The sequence below is a fragment of the Daktulosphaira vitifoliae genome, unplaced genomic scaffold (genome assembly GCF_025091365.1).
Source record: "Daktulosphaira vitifoliae isolate Bord-2020 unplaced genomic scaffold, ASM2509136v1 Scaffold_1, whole genome shotgun sequence".
Lineage (NCBI taxonomy): Eukaryota > Metazoa > Arthropoda > Insecta > Hemiptera > Phylloxeridae > Daktulosphaira > Daktulosphaira vitifoliae.
In genome coordinates, this window is record NW_026099572.1 from 57,775,674 (window position 1) to 57,795,141 (window position 19,468).

Here is a 19,468-nt window from a genome sequence, read left to right on the forward strand (position 1 = left end):
TTTTATAAGAAATAATATTTATATACTTCTTTCATTCGACATACTGTTTTTTTAAATCGGACCATTTCCCTTAATACAGGGGGGATTCAAAACATAAAAATGCATATAGAAAGTAGAACTTTTTCAACGTAACTTTTGAAAGTGTTCCGGAAGGTCTGACACTTTTATATATATCTTAAATTAAAGCTAATGTAATATACTTTATAATGGTAAAAAAAAATTTCGGACTTTATTTTATCTTCATGGTGAAAACAGACATTAAACTTAACAAAAAAAATACGATTTTTGTAAAAAAATTATTTTTTATATTTTTAACTTTATAATGCTATAACTTCTTGAAAGATGTATGGATCAATATAATTCTTTTTTTTGTAGATGCATGATGTCTTTACCTATCATTTGGTATATTTTTTTTATAAATCTGACTTTTTACCTGCCTACAGGGGGGGATTCAAAATGACAACTTTTTCACAAAAAATTGACTTTTTCAACTTAAATTTTGAAAGTGTTCCGGAAAGTCTGACACTTTTATATATATCTTAAATTAAAGCTAATGTAATATACTTTATCATGGAAAAAAAAAATTTCGGACTTTATTTTATCTTCAAGGTGAAAATGGCTACCAAATGCTATTATTGTGTGAAAATTCTCAATTTTATTTTTTACATTTTTAACATTATAATGCTATAACTTATTGAAAAGTGTATTGATCAATATAATTTTTTTATGGGAAATACTATTTTCTAATAATCTCTTTTTTATTCGACATACTTTGTCTTAATCAGGATATTAATAAGGAACTAGCAGTTTATGAAGCTTTTGGAATAATCCACCAATTTTTTAAAATTAAACACTATCTAAAGATTTGCATCGAAGCGTTTTTTTTTGATAGTGATTTTAATCACTGTCAGATATCATTATACTTGATCCAACTATGCCACGTCACCACTGTGCCGCGACCCCCCTGTGCTGGGTTTCTTAAATTGATTTTACAATAATATTTGTAACTAATATATTTTTCAATATATTGTTGCAAACAACATACTATCTAAATTACTATCAGGGAAATCCAATACGTGGTTTGTTTTACATCGAAGAGCTGTACAAGACCAGTTATCCGGACATGTATTTAGTCAAATGAGTGTTGCGAACACGAGTGCTACGTTAAATGATTAGTACAATTCATTGATATCGAAAACCAATATCTCACGTCAATGATTGTCGATATATAAGGTATTGTGGCAGCTGATCGATCTTTTTTGGTCAAGGAACTGACTTTCATTGCTATAGACTGCATTTCTTTCGCTCATTGAATATTCAAACATCCGAAAAGTATCAAGGGCGATGCTAAAACAAACTTTTGGTTGAAAAAATACCTACATGGAATGTATACTCGTTGCGGTGACGTTAAATACAATGAGTTGCCAAGAATCTTAAAACTGAAAGTTCTGACTGTACGGAGTGTACAGTAGTGATAATGTGGGTAGAATCTTACCATTACGTACGGCTCCGATGACTATGCTCGTTTTGACGCATCGTTGCCATCGTCATCGTCTTCAAACAAACATCGTTTGTAATCGTCCAATGACGCATGGTTGCGGACGACGTGTCCGCGGATCCTCTTAGACTTGATGAGTTTGCTGCCTTCCATGTTATATTCGTAGCATGAATGTGTCACCATAATGAGGTTTTAATACGTCGTAGTAGTAATTGTACATTAGCGACTTGCTAATGTCAAGCACTGTTAAACCGACGTATATAGGTTTGATAAACTTGACAATCTTTGTGTTCATTATGACGGCGCACAACCTTTCACCGTATAAATATTTATCGAATAACCCACAAATGCTATAGCATTGAGCGTGCACTTACCAAAGACGGCATTATTCATTAATTTCAAAAGCATTTACAGCCTGTATCCGCATTTCAGTGTTAAACTCAATGTACTATTTCAATCAAGCACTCTGTTGAAACTCTAAAACATGGTGCACCTGTGTGATAAACATATTAATATCATACCTAATAGCTTTAGGTATGATGTATATACTTTATCGACTTGCAGTACGTGTGCGATCGCCTGTTTCAAATTGACATAGTGTATGACGTACTGTTGTTTGGGTTTCAAAGTCACCATGAGTTTGGTCTATTTGGAGCCCGGTGGTACGACGTTGCCAGGAAATTATGGCAAGTCGTTATGCTCGTCATGTAGCTCTTCTGGAAACGATACTTCATATATACGCTCCGTATTACCAGTGTCCAAAAGCAATTGGAGGTCAGCCAAATAATCTGTTACTTCTTACCAAAGGAAGACTCCGTACGGCATGGGCTGACTCATAGCCCAAATGTACAGGTTATTGCTTAAGTTGAAAAAGTTAAATTTTTGTGCACAAGTTGCTATTTCGAATCCCCCCCCTGTGAGCAGGTAAAGGGTCAGATTATCAAAAAATGTATATCAAATGAAAGGGAAATACCTAAGGTTTCAATATAAAAAATAATTATTTTGATTTGTTCATTTTTCAATAAGTTACGGCAATTTTTAGAAAAAAAAGTCGTAATTAACCGATTTTAAGTTTTTGGGGGATAATTTTGAAAATAGAAATGAAAGTAATTTTTTTTTGTAAAATTATGTGAATAGCTGTACATATTTATTTATAGACCAATACTTACAATGGAGTCTGGTGTAAATTATATATGCAATATAGGTGCAATTAGAGTATCATTTTTTAGAGGGCTTAAAGTTTTCTTCTCTCTTTTGAAAAGAGATGTGGTTTAGCTATATCTAATTAAATTTATGATTTGCTATTTAAAATGCTTAACAGTTTGATTTTTTTTTTTTTGCAGTTTTTTGTCTATGTCCCAGAAATGCGTATCACAAGGTAAATTTCTTTAAAACCCCCCGTCAAATTTATTCCTGCATGTGTATTAAATAGTTAAGTAAATATAACATTTGTATTGGTTTATCACAAAACTAATTAAAAAAAAATAGAAATAAAATATCATATGAGTACTTAAGTTTTCAATGTATTAGTCTATCGAGCTAAAAATATATATTTCCATTTTATTACATAAAGCTAGTACCCTTTTGTACATTTAATAAATGGTAAAAAGTAACATTTTTTCTAATATCCATAAAACTAGAAATCTAATTTAAAACAGCAATGAATATAATTCACAATATTTTCACAATAACTTAAATAGATATTAACATGTGTTATGTGAATGGGAATTCGTAATAAATTTAAGTGAATCTTATTACATATAGTGATAGGTATTGACTAAAAATAATGAAATGTACAAATGTTTTTGAATAAACAAACTATATTTCTATTTTCATACCAGCAGTGTATAAAACTCTTAGTTTGAATTGCACATTTTCTTCAATATTTTTTCAACTGTCAGGTATAGTTCAATCATGTCTTCATTCTACCATTCATTGTTTATTGCTTTATACATATTAGGTACTTCAGCGTCATTCCAGAATGATGAAAGTGGCAGTGACCAATTATCAACTCCAGTGAGAAAATTTAAGTTATTTCTATAACAATATTAAAATATAATAATTAATCTTGATGAATAATTACAATTTATGAAAACCAATGTCTAAATATTTTTATAAATATGGTAAATATATTATATATATATATATATCATATTTGTAAAAATAATTAATAAAACAATAAAGGATTTATTAAATTAAAAACTAATCATTTTTGAAAAAATAATAGTTAATTAAAAAAATAAAACAATTTTAATTTCGTACAAGGCAGATTGTTGGAGGACGGCTAGTTGTGCACCGCACTAAAATGCAGTTTTACCTTAAGCCTGTTTATATCACTAATATTGATGCAGAAAAGGGGTCATCTGAAAGGATGACGGATAACCGCACATCTAATAAGTAACGAGAGTAGACAATAATTAAATAACAAATAACTAAATATATTAGAAGTTCTTCAAAGAGTATCTTAAATTTAAGGGATAACGGGGGCCTCTAAATACTAATGCCCGTCGAAGCGGCATAAAACAATAAAGTAAACTAAACTAAAACAAATAATAAATAACATTAAAAAATAATTTAAAACTCAGCTGAATAGATGAAATTGTTGATAGTGATGAGTTGACTGTATGAGATCGTGTAGTAATAGTGTCGAACATTTGTGTATCACGAGTCAGAGAGTAGATCCAGGCACGTAATGGTAGATGAAAACAGACGGTGAAAAAACAACTACGGCAATAAAGTTATTTAGTGATGGTTAGGGCCCAATCACTGGAGCGTGCAAGGGGACGAGATCTTTGAGAACAAGGTCCAATGAACAAATAATAAGAATAACGGCGTACAATGACCGAACAATTTACCATTCAAACAAAGGCCCTTGTTACAAAAAAAAAAAAAAAAAAAAAAAAAAAACAACAAAAAAAAATTANCAAAAAAAAAAAAAAAAACAATAAATAACACACAAAAACAATTGACTCACTGTTTTACGACGATGAACTGTACACGGAGGCCATCAATTTACCGTGCTAGGTGGGCAAGGGTTGAGTAAAGTAAAGACACTAGAAATATATTGAACGTCTTTATATTTGTTATTGACAATTAAATTGTTCAATATAAATTCAACTTACTTGTTATCTTTGGTTTCAATAATTAAAAAATTAATAAACTTCTCTTAAAAGCTTAAGATGTTTAATGGCGTCACCTTGTTTACCGGTAGTTGGAAATTATCCATCATCGTAAATTGTTCGCATTGATTTCTGGTCGTAATAATATTATTTGTGTTGTATGCAATACAGCATTTGTTAATTTTTTTGTATAATTTTCTCTTGTAAATGACCGCTACAATTAAAATGTAAATTTATATCTCTTTACGGCTACAATAGACTTAGCTCAATTGATGATAGATCCATGCAGGATGTATTCAATAGAGTTATCTCCTGTAGTTTTTAATTTTCCTCTGTCTTCGTTTCTGAATATAAACAGATAAATGTTTCATACCAAGTCTCCAGAAGATTTTCTTCTTTCTATATTTGTGGAATCACCGAATGTAGTTCCCATTTTATTTATTAACTTCCTACCTTCAAATATTCTGAGTTAATCCTGTTTTTATTTGAGGCCTTATTATTGTGATGTTGTCACGTTAACATTATTGTGAGAATTACTCTAATAAAATACAGACAGCACATCCGCTTCTTGATACTGATGAATTAACAAATAATATCGATTGCCAAATTGGCAATAGTTCTAATTATTATAAAAACCCAATAGACCTGACCATCGTGGTCAGTCGACTCCAGTGCCTTGTGTCATTCATCAGTCTCAGTACTCGGTTGTCGCTGTCCGGCTTACTGCTTAAAGTAAAGTCTTTGTTTATTCCTTTTTAAACCTATCTACTCTCTTCCACAACATTTCAGAGTACTTGTGTCTTGCACTTCGTCTGTGCGTCATACCTAGGTGTTACCCTTATTCCCTTCCTATAACAACAGCCTTTCGACACCCACAGCTAACCCGGAGTGTCAGCCGAGCACGGTGACTGCTGTACGACAACACGCACGTGAATATCTAGACAGCAGGCACCACATCCTCATATTCATCTTCGTACACATTATTACATTTAGAATTGTTTCATTTCTTTTATTGTGTTACGACATTATTTTTCAAGATTTGTATTGCCAATTTTGTATCATCTATGCTAGAAGCAAGTATATCCTTGTCTACTCTATAATAAGCTTTAATTCCTTGATCATCGATGTCATTATATGATACTTTATTTAATAATTCTATGAATATTGCTTGAACTCATTAGCTAACATATCTAGACGAGATATCAGAGCACCATTTCATATACTAGCAATAATATGAATGGTATAAAGCCAGTTTTAGTTGTTTTTTACCTTTTAAATAATTCTCTTATATTGAATTCATATAAATTGATCTCTTCTATTCTTACTATTTCTGACATTCTTTTCTCTTTTCTAATTAACTTTGTCACTTCTTTCTTTTTGATCTCTATTATGTTTTTCGGTGTGAGTATTTGGATTGCCTTAATCCTAGAATTGATACGTTTCTGGATTCCTTTTCTACAACGTTTGCTGAACCATTTAATACTTTAAGGACTTTGTATGAATCGAAATACGCTCTCCGCAGTGTTTATTATTAAATTTTGTACATGTAGCATTTAACATAATAAATGTTTGTAATTCAATAAATACTAAAATTAATATTGTCATGTTAACATTTATAGAAGAAGAAAAGGACTAAATAATTTCAAATAAAATTTTAATTTTAAATATTTATTCTTTATTTTTTTCTTTAAAGAAATATGTGTTTATGTAGTAATTCAAATTTGTAAAAATTATAAAAAAATAAGTAACGCAAAATATTTTTTGAATTAAAAGTAGATAATATCCACTCAATTGATTGTAATTCTTTTAACTCAATGAGTACTTGACCTAAAATTAATATCCATCCATTAACATAAAAAGGAGTAAAAAAATATGGGTTTGAAATTTTAAAAATAATAAAAAAAAAACAAATTTTTTTTACTTTTTATTTTTTTTTTTATTAGTGATAATAAATAAAAAATCTTCTTTAAACGTAGTCTAAGCAGGCAATAATAATTTTTTTTTATGTCAACCAACGAATAATTGTGTCATAAGTTATAAGTGTTATCAGTTAGTTCTGCGATACTCTGTATACTGTATGTAAAAAAATATTCGGTCATCGTCTAAAAAATTAATTTGATACGCATATTGTCATCATCTTACAAACTTTAACTTATGACCAACACCATTAGGAAAATTTTTAAATAAGTGATTAAACTATACTTAAAACAATAGCAATTTAACAGGCAATTCATTTTTTAGAGGTGTCGAAATATTTACTTGACTAACTATATGTGGGTATGTTTAACGATGTAATACATGTATTTTTATAAATTACAATAATGGTCTAGCGCATAAAAGAGGTTATTTTTACGATAATAACTGAAAATATAGAATAAATGTCGAAAACGAAGTTTGTTCTTGTACTATAACATTTAAAATTACATCAATTTATAATATTTCAATATTTAAAATTTGCATTAATTCTTATGGCGAAAAACATTTTGAATTGATATCCAGAATTTAATTTAATCTAAATTATTATAATTTATTATCTCCAAAATTTTGCATTATAATTAGTTATTACTAATCACTTTTTTTTTAATGCTCTAGATAATCAACGTATTTATTTTCGTTAAAATATTTAATGAACAATAATAAATTATTTTTGTATAATCTATTGTAGTTTTGTAAAAATATTAACAATTCATCCAATTATATTGTTGTTTTCATGCTAAATGTGTCAAAGTTTTGTTTTCTTGTAATTTCGAGGAAAATATTTATTTTGTGTTTTATGTAAATTTAAAAACATAACATTACTTAAAATAAAAAATTAATTTTTTACGACCTCCAAATGTGATTGGGGTATATTTTAGTTTAATTTTATTTTATACATATACAAAAATTCAGTAAGAAAAAAATTACCATATCTATTTAAATAAATGACTTGAAGTTTGCAAATTTTCTTTATCAATTTTTAATGAATTTTATTATTATTATTTATAATACAGACTACCGAAGAGAAGAAAAACGAACCTTTTTTACCAGTTGACAAAGAATGGCAGATAGAAATGTGTAAAAAACTAAAATTTGAATGGGTAGAGCCATGTATACAAGAAAACCACGAATATTTTCTCGGTATTCCAAACAAATTAGTTAAAATAAGGAAAGATGGTAATTGTTTCTTTAGTTCCTTGTCTTATTGGATATCTGGAACTACAAAGTATGGCCAAATATTGCGAAAAAATATTATCGATGTAATAGTTATTGAATTTTTAATAATGACCTCCTTAATCTTAATAAATGCTGAAATCAATGTCTTTTAATTTTTAGTTTGCCAAAACTTCAGAAATATATAAGACTATGACGTTCGATGACGAACGAGATGAACGAATTGAAAAAATGTATAGGTCTGGTATGTACAAATATAATTCTAAATTTATGAGTTTTAAACATAAAGAAATTATTAGCTGGTGAATATTTTTGTCAACTATTCAGTATTTGTCTGTAGGTTGTATTCTGTTTATTATTATATTTATTTTAAAATAAATGTTGCATACTGTGTGATCAGAATTTAACGTTAAAGAATCGTCAATTTCCATTATTTAACCGAAATAGAGTGTTTATCATAAGCTAATAAATTTAATTATGTAAAATTCGTATTTTACAAAAAATACACATGTTAATACATAATATATAATACATATTTTTTTAAGGGAAACAGTTTTTTTTTATAAGTAATACTAGTAAAAAAATTAGGTTCAATATAGTTTTTGAGCTATTACAATTTTGATGAAAAGAATTTTTTTTATATTTTAGGATTTTACCCACTTTTAAAAATTTTTAACCAATTTCGCTATTTTTTTTTAACAATTTTTGTATTCTTAAAATGTTAACCTTTATTTGTTGTATATTATTGTTTTTAAATAATACAGTACGATCTGAACCCACCGGTGCTACTATCCAATCGATGTATTAAAATGTTTGTAACTCAATAAATACTGGTTTTATATTTGCTATGAACCCATTGATTAACCTAGGAGCCCTACTAGGCCGCACCTATATTTATTCAAATAGTTCTGTCTCTCTGGATAAGTTAAGTATCTCTTTGGGTTTTAGATTTTCTTCTTTTTTTCGGGAAAAGATTTTTCTAATCCAGTTATGGCTGTTGAAGCCATTCTTTGAATGCCTTTAAGTTATTTTCTGGCTGTATTTGCTCAATGAGTTTCCATTGAGTGGTTAGCCCTATGAACATACTTACCTTATTTTTTATTTTAACAAAGCACATTATTATGCCACCAGACTCCTTCAGAGATGATGGCCCCTTTGACATTAAGGGGTGCTATGATATTATTATTAAAGAAAAAGAAGGATGTTGCCATCACAGAGTATTATAATGAATGCTATAAAATACAATTCAGATATAAATTATTGTTTAAATATTTTATTGGGCATCTTCACTTACAATAAATTATGATTAAAAATATAAAAACCAAAATAATACATGAAATACAACAATTATGAATCGAGCCGACCTGGTCTTCTAGCGTGATTTTAACACCATAAAACATCACAATCTGTATCTACATTTAACAATGAGCTGTACCAGTCACGCGAATATCACTATACCACTGCATATGTTATCCATATTTTCTGTGACTGAAGAAACTCTGCTATTCTGGATATCCACGTGGTACAACATGAACACAAAAAACAATAAAAATACCAATATGACCCGTTGTCATCAAGGCTATGCATATTACTATGCCTACGACAAAAAAAAACAAACCGCTGACCTAGCTGTATGGATGTACTGCTGTAAACTTCTAAACATTTTTAGACATTTTTCCGGTGTGGGAGTAATAAGCTTGCCGTCAGCTGACCGTATATTTGTCTTAGGTTTAATCACTGAAGTGTATGTCAATACATCATTCGTGGCTTAAAGTTTCAGATCTTTCTAAGAGTTCTGCTGTATTTTAACAATGTACCCATGGCTTTTTTGACACTTGCCTGAATATGTGACTTCCATCTTAGCTTACTATCTAGAATAATACTTAATTATTTCACCTCTGACGTAAAACCAATTCTTGTCCATTCAGGCTAAATGTGTCAAAGCTATCAAGCCTTTTTCAAATTTTGTGGCTTTTCTTTAATGTTATTTTAACTTAAGAGATTGGTTAGTTTTATGAGGTGGTTAGATAATGTTAAAATAAGTTATGAGTGATTAAGTTGAGCATCAACAAGAAATATGAAAAAAATTGATTATTAGTAACTGAACGTCAACAAATTTTAAAATTATGATTAAATTTTGCAAAATAATTTTTATATAAGTAAAACACTTTTGAAATTCAGTTGCCTAAAGTTTTACCACACAAAGCATGAAATGTATATTATTAAAAACCCCTTCAATGTCTAGGAATATGCCTACTATATAAATTTTATCCTGTATAGCTTTGTCCACATTTGTGTTTTAATTATGTAGAGTTGTGTTAATAGATTTTCCTTTTTGGAACATCTATTGGTTTTTTTGTAAAGGGTTCTTCTTTAGAGGCCTCTCTTTATATACGTATCAAAAAATTTCTCCTAATTCTTGAGAAGAAATTAAGTGAGACTTATTGGTCTGTTAGATTTTGCTTTATAGTATTTAGGACGGTTAGGTTTAGATATAAATACCATCCTGACCTTTCGTCAGCAATCATTTAATAACCATAGGCTAGGCATCCTCTAAATAGTTGCAAAAATGGGGGTGATTAGATTTAGCCCTTCTTGTAGAAGTCCAAGAAATATTTCGTCACAGACAGTAGTCTTAAAACTGCTAAAAGATTTTATTGTCCATCTTATGGCACTTAGGGTTATTACTGTTCTCGTTAGCAGCTATTTAGCACAAGTCAAACGTTTGATCCGTATTTCATTTAGCTAATTTTTGTTATAAATTTCTTTGAGAATGCCTATGTAGGACTCCCAATGTAGTTCCAAACCAGATCATTGATAACTTTTTATTAATTTTGACAAGTTAGCATTCGACCAAGCTACACCTTGTCTTATGTATTTTTTTTCTATCAAAAGTTTTTCTTGTACTCTGAAACCATGAAATTTTGAAGGACAGTTTTGGCTGATTCAGTGGTTTGTTTTGATCCTTATATAAACTATATGTATTTCAGGTCATAAGAAAGGTTTGCACTTTTGTGGTTCCTATAGTACTCCGTATAAATTTGGCCGACCCTAAGTAGTTGGGATTAAAGCGAGAAAAAAGAAGAAGAAAATAATTTTATTAGATAATGACTTATATAGTAACTCAAAAATGGAATTCTATAATATATTGATTTATTTGATTGGATAGTTGTTTTGTATGAGCATGAGAAAGATTGAGTGACTATGTTATGCTGAATAAAATGATATAATTTTCTCTCCGAGTATGAGTGCGAGGGTTTTATGAAAAAATATAAAATATAGAAAAACAAAGTGTTGTTTGAAAATGTATTAATAATATAGTATAATTTGAAATAGAAATTATTGTGATTTATTATCACACTTTAAATATCAATAACACCACTCGTACCAGTAGTTATCTAAGCTTGTGCTAACTGTGAATCGTGTTAATAAATACCTCGAGTAGTATAGGAACCACAAGTGGGCTCTCTATCTTCGCAAGAGAGTCTTTATTCTTATTGTCCATTTAAGTAACTCACTCATAGATTAGAGTAGGCTGATTAACTTCGTACAAACTTTATTGATTTTTTTTATTTAAACAATATTTTATTTTAGTAGTCACTTAATTTTTCTTATTCGATATTTTATTTATGTGCTCATTATATTAAACTTTTGTATAAAAAATTTACCTTCTAGATATAATAAGCAAGATTGAAAATAAATAAACTACAAACTATTCGTAAATTTATAATGTATGCCAAGTCACTTCTTGAATTTGTTGAAAGATCATAAAATATATGGTATAGTTTAAAAGATTGAAGTGAATAATATATAGACTACTAAATAATGAGTAGTGTGTATATTATAACATCAAAATACAAAAGCTTGATTTGTTGACTGTTTGTAAAACAGTTTAAAGCCTTTTAAGTTTAGTCTCTTGATCTGTATACCATGTAGACATAATTCCTGAATAAGATCTATTTGCACGGATGTTTTATACCTCTCAGTTAGGGTTCTTAAAAATACACTACTGGTCCCTTTTGTGATAAAAATTTATTTACGAGAATTATATTATGTTATCACACATTTAGAAAAACTGATGCTGACATTTAAAAATACTGGCTAGTTAGAGTGTAATACAAGTTTTATTTACAATCCCTGTATATCATAACCTTTAATGTGGTGTCGTAACACAATAAAAGAAAAGAGTAAATGTAAATAGTTATGTGATACGAAGATGAATATGAGGATGTGGTGCCTGCTATCAGGTATTCACGTGCGTGTTGTCATACAGCAATCACCGTGCTCGGCTGACACTCCGGGTTAGCCGTGGGTGTCGAAAGGCTGGTGATACAGGAAGGGAATCAGGGTAACACCTAGGTATGAGGTGCAGACGAAGTGCAAGACACAAATACTTTGGGTATAGGAGAGAATAATGAAGTACGAGGTGCAGACGAAGTGCAAGACACAAGTACTCTGAAATGTTGTGGAAGAGAGTAGATAGGTTTAAAAAGGAATAAATTAAGACTTTACTTTAAGCAGTAAGCCGGACAGCGACAACCGAGTATTGAGACTGATGAATGACACAAGGCACTGGAGTCGACTGACCACGATGGTCAGGTCTATTGGGTTTTTATAATAATTAGAACTATTGCCACTTTGGCAATCGATATTATTTGTTATTTCATCAGTATCAAGAAGCGGATGTGCTGTCTGTATTTTATTAAAATAATTCTCACAATAATGGTAACGTGACACCATCACAGTGGGTTGTTCCTTAAGAGTGCATTCTATTTTTTCATAGAGGATATCCCTTTAGTTTGGGTCGTCACTGAAAATAACGGTTTAAATGGATCATAGGATCCTATGACAAGTTAGCAACCTTTTCACAAGGTATGATCGGGATAGATTTGTTGTTAACAGTAGATATATCTAGGCTTACTAATCCAAAGTCACGANGTAGATATATCTAGGCTTACTAATCCAAAGTCACGACCAACTAAGATGGATGTAATAAACCAAAAAAAAAATTATAAAAAGAAATAATATATAGTTTTTTAAAAGATAAATAAAATAATATGAATGTAAAGGTTAATATAAATGGATAAAAGGGGTAAAATTGTGGAATGAGTAAATATAGATATCTCAGGGTTGAATAGTATTAATTAATAAATTATTTTAAATATCCCAAAAATTATATAATTTTTCTTAATAGTTTATTAATCAATATATTATTTGAGGTTTAAAAGCATAGGTTAAACTGTTCTTACTTTATGCCCTATGCCACACAATAATATTTAAAATAATCCAACGTTGATTCTAATATTAAATGCAATATGTATACGATTTACATTACACGTCAGATAATGAATATAATTACTTAAGAAAACGATTCAAATTTTAAATAATACGATTTAATTACACAAAATCTATAACTGATTGTTCTGGCCGATATTAATGTATTTTTTTTTGTTGTTTGTTATCTTTGTGATTGCGCTGCTTGGCCCTATCGCCGTTAGCAGTAGTTAGTTCACTGCAATCCGTCGTTATGGTCAGTGCGATACGTAGTGTTTTATGTTTTATAGTATAGCGTTGTTATCTTAAAATATAATTATAATTAATAAACAAATACTATTATTAATAAAAAAAACGTATATTATACAGTCCATTCAAACCAAGAACATGGTCCAATCGGCCCGGATCGTACTTAGTAAAATATAATCGTTTACGTATAGTGTATAGTGTTAAATTATTTAAGTGCTAAATTTAACTGGAGTTAAAAAAAATTTCCCGTCCGAAGAGAGGCGTATAACAAACGCAATGGCTGATAACATTGTTTCGCTAAAGGCAGCGCGTGGAGCACTTAAAGGTCAGCTCACAAGAACGTTAAATATACTCAAAACAACACCGGAGAGTTTAGACGCTAATCAGCTGTCGGTGAGAGTAGAGAGAGCTGAAGGAGTATTGTGTGAATTTAACAAGATTCAATTAGAGATAGAAATTGCACTCCCAGAAGAGGATAACGAAAAATATCGTTCTGATTTCGAAGATCTGTATTATGAGACGATAGCTGAGTGCAGAAATATTATTAATAAGCTAAATAAAAATGTAACTACGGATAATATGGAGATTAGAGTTTCTGATATCAATCTAAATAGTTCTAGTCCGAGTAACTTATCGGGTGTTTCAAACGGCAACAACAATGGAATTTATTCGTTTGCAAAACTAGCTCCGATAAATTTACCACAATTTTCGGGCGAGTACTCAGAATGGGCAGCGTTCCATGACATGTACATAGCGCTTATACATTCAAATTCAGCTCTTTCAAAAGTACAAAAATTCTTTTATTTAAAATCGTCATTAAACGGTATAGCAGCTAATGTGGTGAAATCAGTCGAATTAACTGAGGTCAATTACGACTATGCGTGGTCAGCCTTAATAAATAGATATAACAATAAAAAAATGCTCGTTCAAGCCCATACGAAGGCGCTGTATGACATTCAACCAATAACGAAAGAATCTTCGTCTAAATTAAGATGTTTAATAGATAAAATTATTAATAACATGAATGCTTTAGAGACCCTCGGGCAAGACCCTAAAGCTTGGGGTTCTTTACTCGTGCATTTGATAACGTCTAAGTTAGATCAAAAAACTTTAAAGGAGTGGGAAACTGAGGCGCCGAAAACAGTGGTACCCTCCGTATCAACATTAATGGATTTCTTGGAAACTAGATTTAAAATACTTGAGGCTGTAGAAAGTTCGTGCAGTTCAAATGACAAGTCTGAGAAAAGATCCTACGAAAATTATGGAAAAGGAAAGGCGCAAGAAAAAAAATGGCAAAATAAAACAGTTATGCACGTAGCGACAACGAAATTTAAATGTTACGTGTGTAATGAAGGTCATCCGATATACAGATGTACTAAATTTTTGTCGTTATCGGCGAACGAACGAAAAGAGCAAACAATCAAATTAAATTTATGTGAAAACTGTTTAACACGGCATACGAGTCCGTGTAAAGCGAAAGGTTGCCGTATATGCAATGATAAACACAATACATTACTACACCAAGATAAGGAAACAGTTCATAATTCTGCTACTGCATTGCACTCGTCAGGTCGTTACGAAAATCAAGTATTATTATCTACAGCTATTGTAAAGATAAAAGATAGAGCAAACAAAACATGGTACGTGCGAGCGTTATTAGACTCAGGGTCGCAAAGTAATTTTATTACAACTGATTTAGCGAACGGTTTGGGTCTATCTAAGCGCAAAGTCAAGGTAACCATAGAGGGTGTAAATAAATCAATCACACAGTCTCAATATTCAATAGTAGCCACTATAGAGGCTAACTGCACCAGTTACAATAAAACAATTGAGTTATTAACTTTGCCAAAAATAACCACTTTACTTCCAAGTGAAAACATTAATGTGATCCAGGAAGAATTGCCAGACAATATTAAACTTGCTGATCCATCATATGCTGTGCCTGGCAAAATAGATATTTTAATTGGAGCTGCATGTTTCTATGAAATATTGTTACCCGGTAAATACACCACTAATAATAGCAGTATTATTTATCAAGAAACTGAACTTGGGTGGATAGTAGCGGGATCATTATGCAAATTATCTACACCAATTACAAATTCATTTTTTGCTCAGTCGTTATCAATCGAGGATAAAATAGACAAGCAATTAACCAAATTTTGGGAAATCGAAGAAATAGGTGATAAAAGATCGTTAAGCGAAGAAGAAAAATTATGTGTTGATCATTTTAATCGGACAGTAAGAAGAAATGAAGCGGACGGTCGTTTCATAATTGAATTGCCTTTCCGAGAAAAAAGCATTCAGCTAGGTTGCTCCCGAGGAACGGCTTTTCGTCGTTTTTTGTCGACTGAAAAACGTCTAACTAACAATGCAGACTTAAAAAAGAGGTACGTGGAATTTATGAATGAATATGAGCAGTTAAATCATATGTCCATAATTAGTTCTGATCAGGATAAAATTGAAGAAAAGAATTCCTATTTTATGCCTCACCATGCTATATTGCGAGACGATAAATGCACAACAAAAACACGTATCGTGTTTGATGCATCCTGCATAACCACTAATGGTAAAAGCTTAAATGATATTTTGTTAAAAGGACCGGTGATACAGGACGATTTGATGTGCATTTTGGCGCGGTTTCGAACTTATAAGTACGCGTTTTCGTCGGACATTACAAAAATGTATCGACAAATAATCGTAGCCGAACAGGATCGTAAATGGCAAAAAATACTATGGCGATCTAAACCATCTGAAAAAATAGAGGAGTATCATCTCAACACATTAACGTATGGTACATCACATGCGTCTTACGTTGCAACAGCTTGTTTAGAAAAATTGGCCAACGAAAATGAAAATAAATACCCATTAGCAAGCCTAGCAATTAAAGAAGACTTTTACATGGACGACTACCTTGGTGGCGGTAATTCAATAGCTGAAGCTCTTATGTTGCGAAATGATATAATAAAAATAATGAATAGCGCTGGTTTTCAACTAAGAAAATGGATGTCAAATGAGCCGCTATTGCTATCAAATATTCCTAACGCCGATAATGACCCACTTATAGTTCTAAATCTAGACGGCAGTACTACAAAAACATTGGGCCTATGCTGGAACCCGGTAAATGATGTTTATCTATATAAAGTAAACATTGAACGCAACGATAATGAAGAGGCTAGTACAAAAAGAAACGTGTTGTCAACTATAGCCACTATCTTTGATCCACTCGGTTTAATAGGACCAGTTATTATTGCTGCTAAAATAATAATGCAAGAATTATGGAAACTCAATGTTAAGTGGGACGAAGTGTTGCCATCAGCGATAAAGGCGGAGTGGGAATTGTACAGAGCCAGTTTATCAAGTATTGAACACATGACAATACCTAGACTTGTAGTTGATTGTGATAATGTCGAGGCGATTCAAATTCATGGTTTTTCAGACGCTTCAGTTCGTGCTTACGGTGCGTGTTTGTATTTACGTGTTTATGACCGCTCCGGTTCGTGTGCGACGCGTTTAGTGACGGCTAAATCGCGCGTGGCTCCGCTAAAAGTTTTGTCTTTAGCACGTTTAGAATTATGCGCCGCCGTTTTATTAGTTCGTCTATTCAAAAAAATTGTTCCTCGTTTACGATTAAGTATAAATAAAAAATATTTTTGGACGGACTCGACCATAGTTTTATCATGGATAAATGCACCGTCTTCCAGATGGAAAACTTTCGTTGCTAACCGCGTAGGGGAAATACACGAAGCTACTTCTAAATCTGAATGGTATCACGTGAAATCAGAAGACAATCCAGCAGATATAATATCTCGTGGTTGCAATCCAGAGGATTTGAGAAAAAATCAATTGTGGTGGAACGGCCCACCCTGGATAAACTTAGAAGAAAATCAATGGCCGCTCGCTGAAGTTCCTAAACAGGACGAAGTTATTGAAGAAAGAAAGACATTTTTTACAAAAATCAATGACACCGAATTTTTTCTTTTTAAAAAATTTTCGTGTTTTTTAAAGTTATTGCGTGTTACCGCTTTTATATTGCGGTGGAAAATTAGAGTAATAAACAAGCAAAAACAGTTTGGTAACATTGATGTGGAAGAATTGAATAATTCAAAAACAACTCTAGTCAAAATGGTTCAAAATGTTTATTTTGGAGAGGAACTTAAAATCTTAAGACGAGGTGAAAATGTGAAGCCTAGCAGCCGTCTGTATATTTTAAGTCCACATTTAGATAACGATGGAGCGATCCGTGTAGGCGGCAGATTACTCAATTCTGTTTTTTCAAATGATAAAAAACATCCAATAGTGTTGCCCGAAAAATCCAACTTTACTCGTTTAATATTTCAATACGAACACAACCGTTTATTGCATGCTGGACCGCAGGCTCTATTAGCGTCGATAAGGGAAAAGTATTGGCCGCTTAATGGCAGAAATTTAGCAAGAAAAATAGTTCACAGTTGCGTAGTATGTTTTCGTCGGAAACCTGCTTTTCTTAGCCCACTAATGGCCGATCTGCCCAAAGAAAGAACTCAACCGACTCGGGTTTTTCAAGTTTGTGGTGTCGATTTTTGCGGACCAATCGCTACAAAATCTAGTTTAATACGTAAGGCTCCTAAATTAAAGTCGTACGTATGCGTGTTTGTTTGTTTTTCAACGAAGGCAGTGCATTTGGAGTTGGTAGGAGATCTGAGCACTGATTCATTTTTAGCAGCTCTACGTCGCTTTATAGCTAGAAGAGGGATAGCATCCGACATCTTCTCCGACAACGCTACAAATTTTGTTGGAGCGAACCGAAAATTAAAAGACTTAAATGTTCTATTTACTTCACAAGACCACATTAACAAGGTACAAAATTTTACTAGTGAAAACGGAATAAAATGGCACTTCATACCGCCGAGGTCCCCTCACTTTGGAGGTTTATGGGAGGCGGCAGTGAAGTCCATGAAGCACCATCTAATTAGACAAGCAGGGGACACGTGCTTCACATATGAAGAAATGATAACAATTTTATCGCGAATAGAAGCTTGTTTGAATTCGAGGCCGCTAACTCCTGTCTCTTCGGATCCTTCTGATTTAAATGTTCTCACACCAGGGCATTTTATTATTGGAGAGTCGCTAACTAGCATTCCGGAACCAAATATTTCCAATATAAATCCGAACAACTTACGAAGATGGCAGTTAACAGAGTACCTGACTCAACAAATATGGGCACGATGGAGTAAAGAATACATCAGTCAATTACAAGTGAGGCAAAAATGGCGTTCTACCAACGGGAAAAATGCAAAGGAAAATATGCTTGTAATTGTGCAAGAAGAAAATTTACCACCACTTAAATGGAAACTAGGTCGCATTGTAAAGCTATATCCCGGCAATGATAATGTCGTTCGAACAGTGGATGTTCTAACAGAAGGCGGTATTGTCAAAAGAGCAGTTCGTAAGTTATGTCCATTGCCTATAGAATAAAAAAAAAAAAAAAAAAAAAAATTGTTGTTTATTATGAATTTTAATTTCAATTAATTTATATATTTCTATTATTTCTAATGTTGTGTCCTGTTTTTATTGTAAAAAAAAAAAAAAAAAAGGGGGGGGGGATTAGGATGAATTTTTATAATTTAATTATATAATTATTTATTTATAAAAGATAATTGTGTAGTTTAAATTTGATGTTGACTAGATTAATTTGCTGTAATGTTAGTCATTTATTATTTATTATTTAATGAAAATTTTTATTATTTTGTTAATTTATTATAACTATTTAAAGTGTTTAATATTAATCTACTGGTTGTTTGTAATAATTTTTATATTTTTGTTTAAGTTGAATTTTATTGTATTGCATAAATTTTAGCAAAGCTCAAAATTGCCGGGCGGTATGTTCTGGCCGATATTAATGTATTTTTTTTTGTTGTTTGTTATCTTTGTGATTGCGCTGCTTGGCCCTATCGCCGTTAGCAGTAGTTAGTTCACTGCAATCCGTCGTTATGGTCAGTGCGATACGTAGTGTTTTATGTTTTATAGTATAGCGTTGTTATCTTAAAATATAATTATAATTAATAAACAAATACTATTATTAATAAAAAAAAACGTATATTATACAGTCCATTCAAACCAAGAACACTGATTTTACTTGTAAAATGTTCTAAGCTCTCTATATTTTTATTAGAAATATAATTTTATAATTTATCCTTAA

General features: G+C 31.2%; 1 protein-coding gene across 4 annotated transcripts in view; it reads left to right on the forward strand.

Moving 5' to 3' along the window:
- Positions 1-3,351: 3,351 nt before the first annotated feature.
- Positions 3,352-19,468, forward strand: part of LOC126895268 (uncharacterized) — a 32,328-nt gene continuing 16,211 nt past the window's right edge. For 2 of the 4 annotated variants that reach the window (XM_050666947.1, XM_050666948.1), the window contains exons 1-3: positions 3,355-3,514; positions 7,608-7,853; positions 7,930-8,011. In XM_050666947.1, coding sequence (XP_050522904.1) covers positions 3,413-3,514; positions 7,608-7,853; positions 7,930-8,011 — 430 coding nt within the window. In that variant the 5' untranslated portion in view covers positions 3,355-3,412. Of the gene's footprint in view, positions 3,515-7,607; positions 7,854-7,929; positions 8,012-19,468 lie in introns of all 4 variants that reach the window. The other 2 variants (XM_050666951.1, XM_050666949.1) reach the window with 2 other exon arrangements.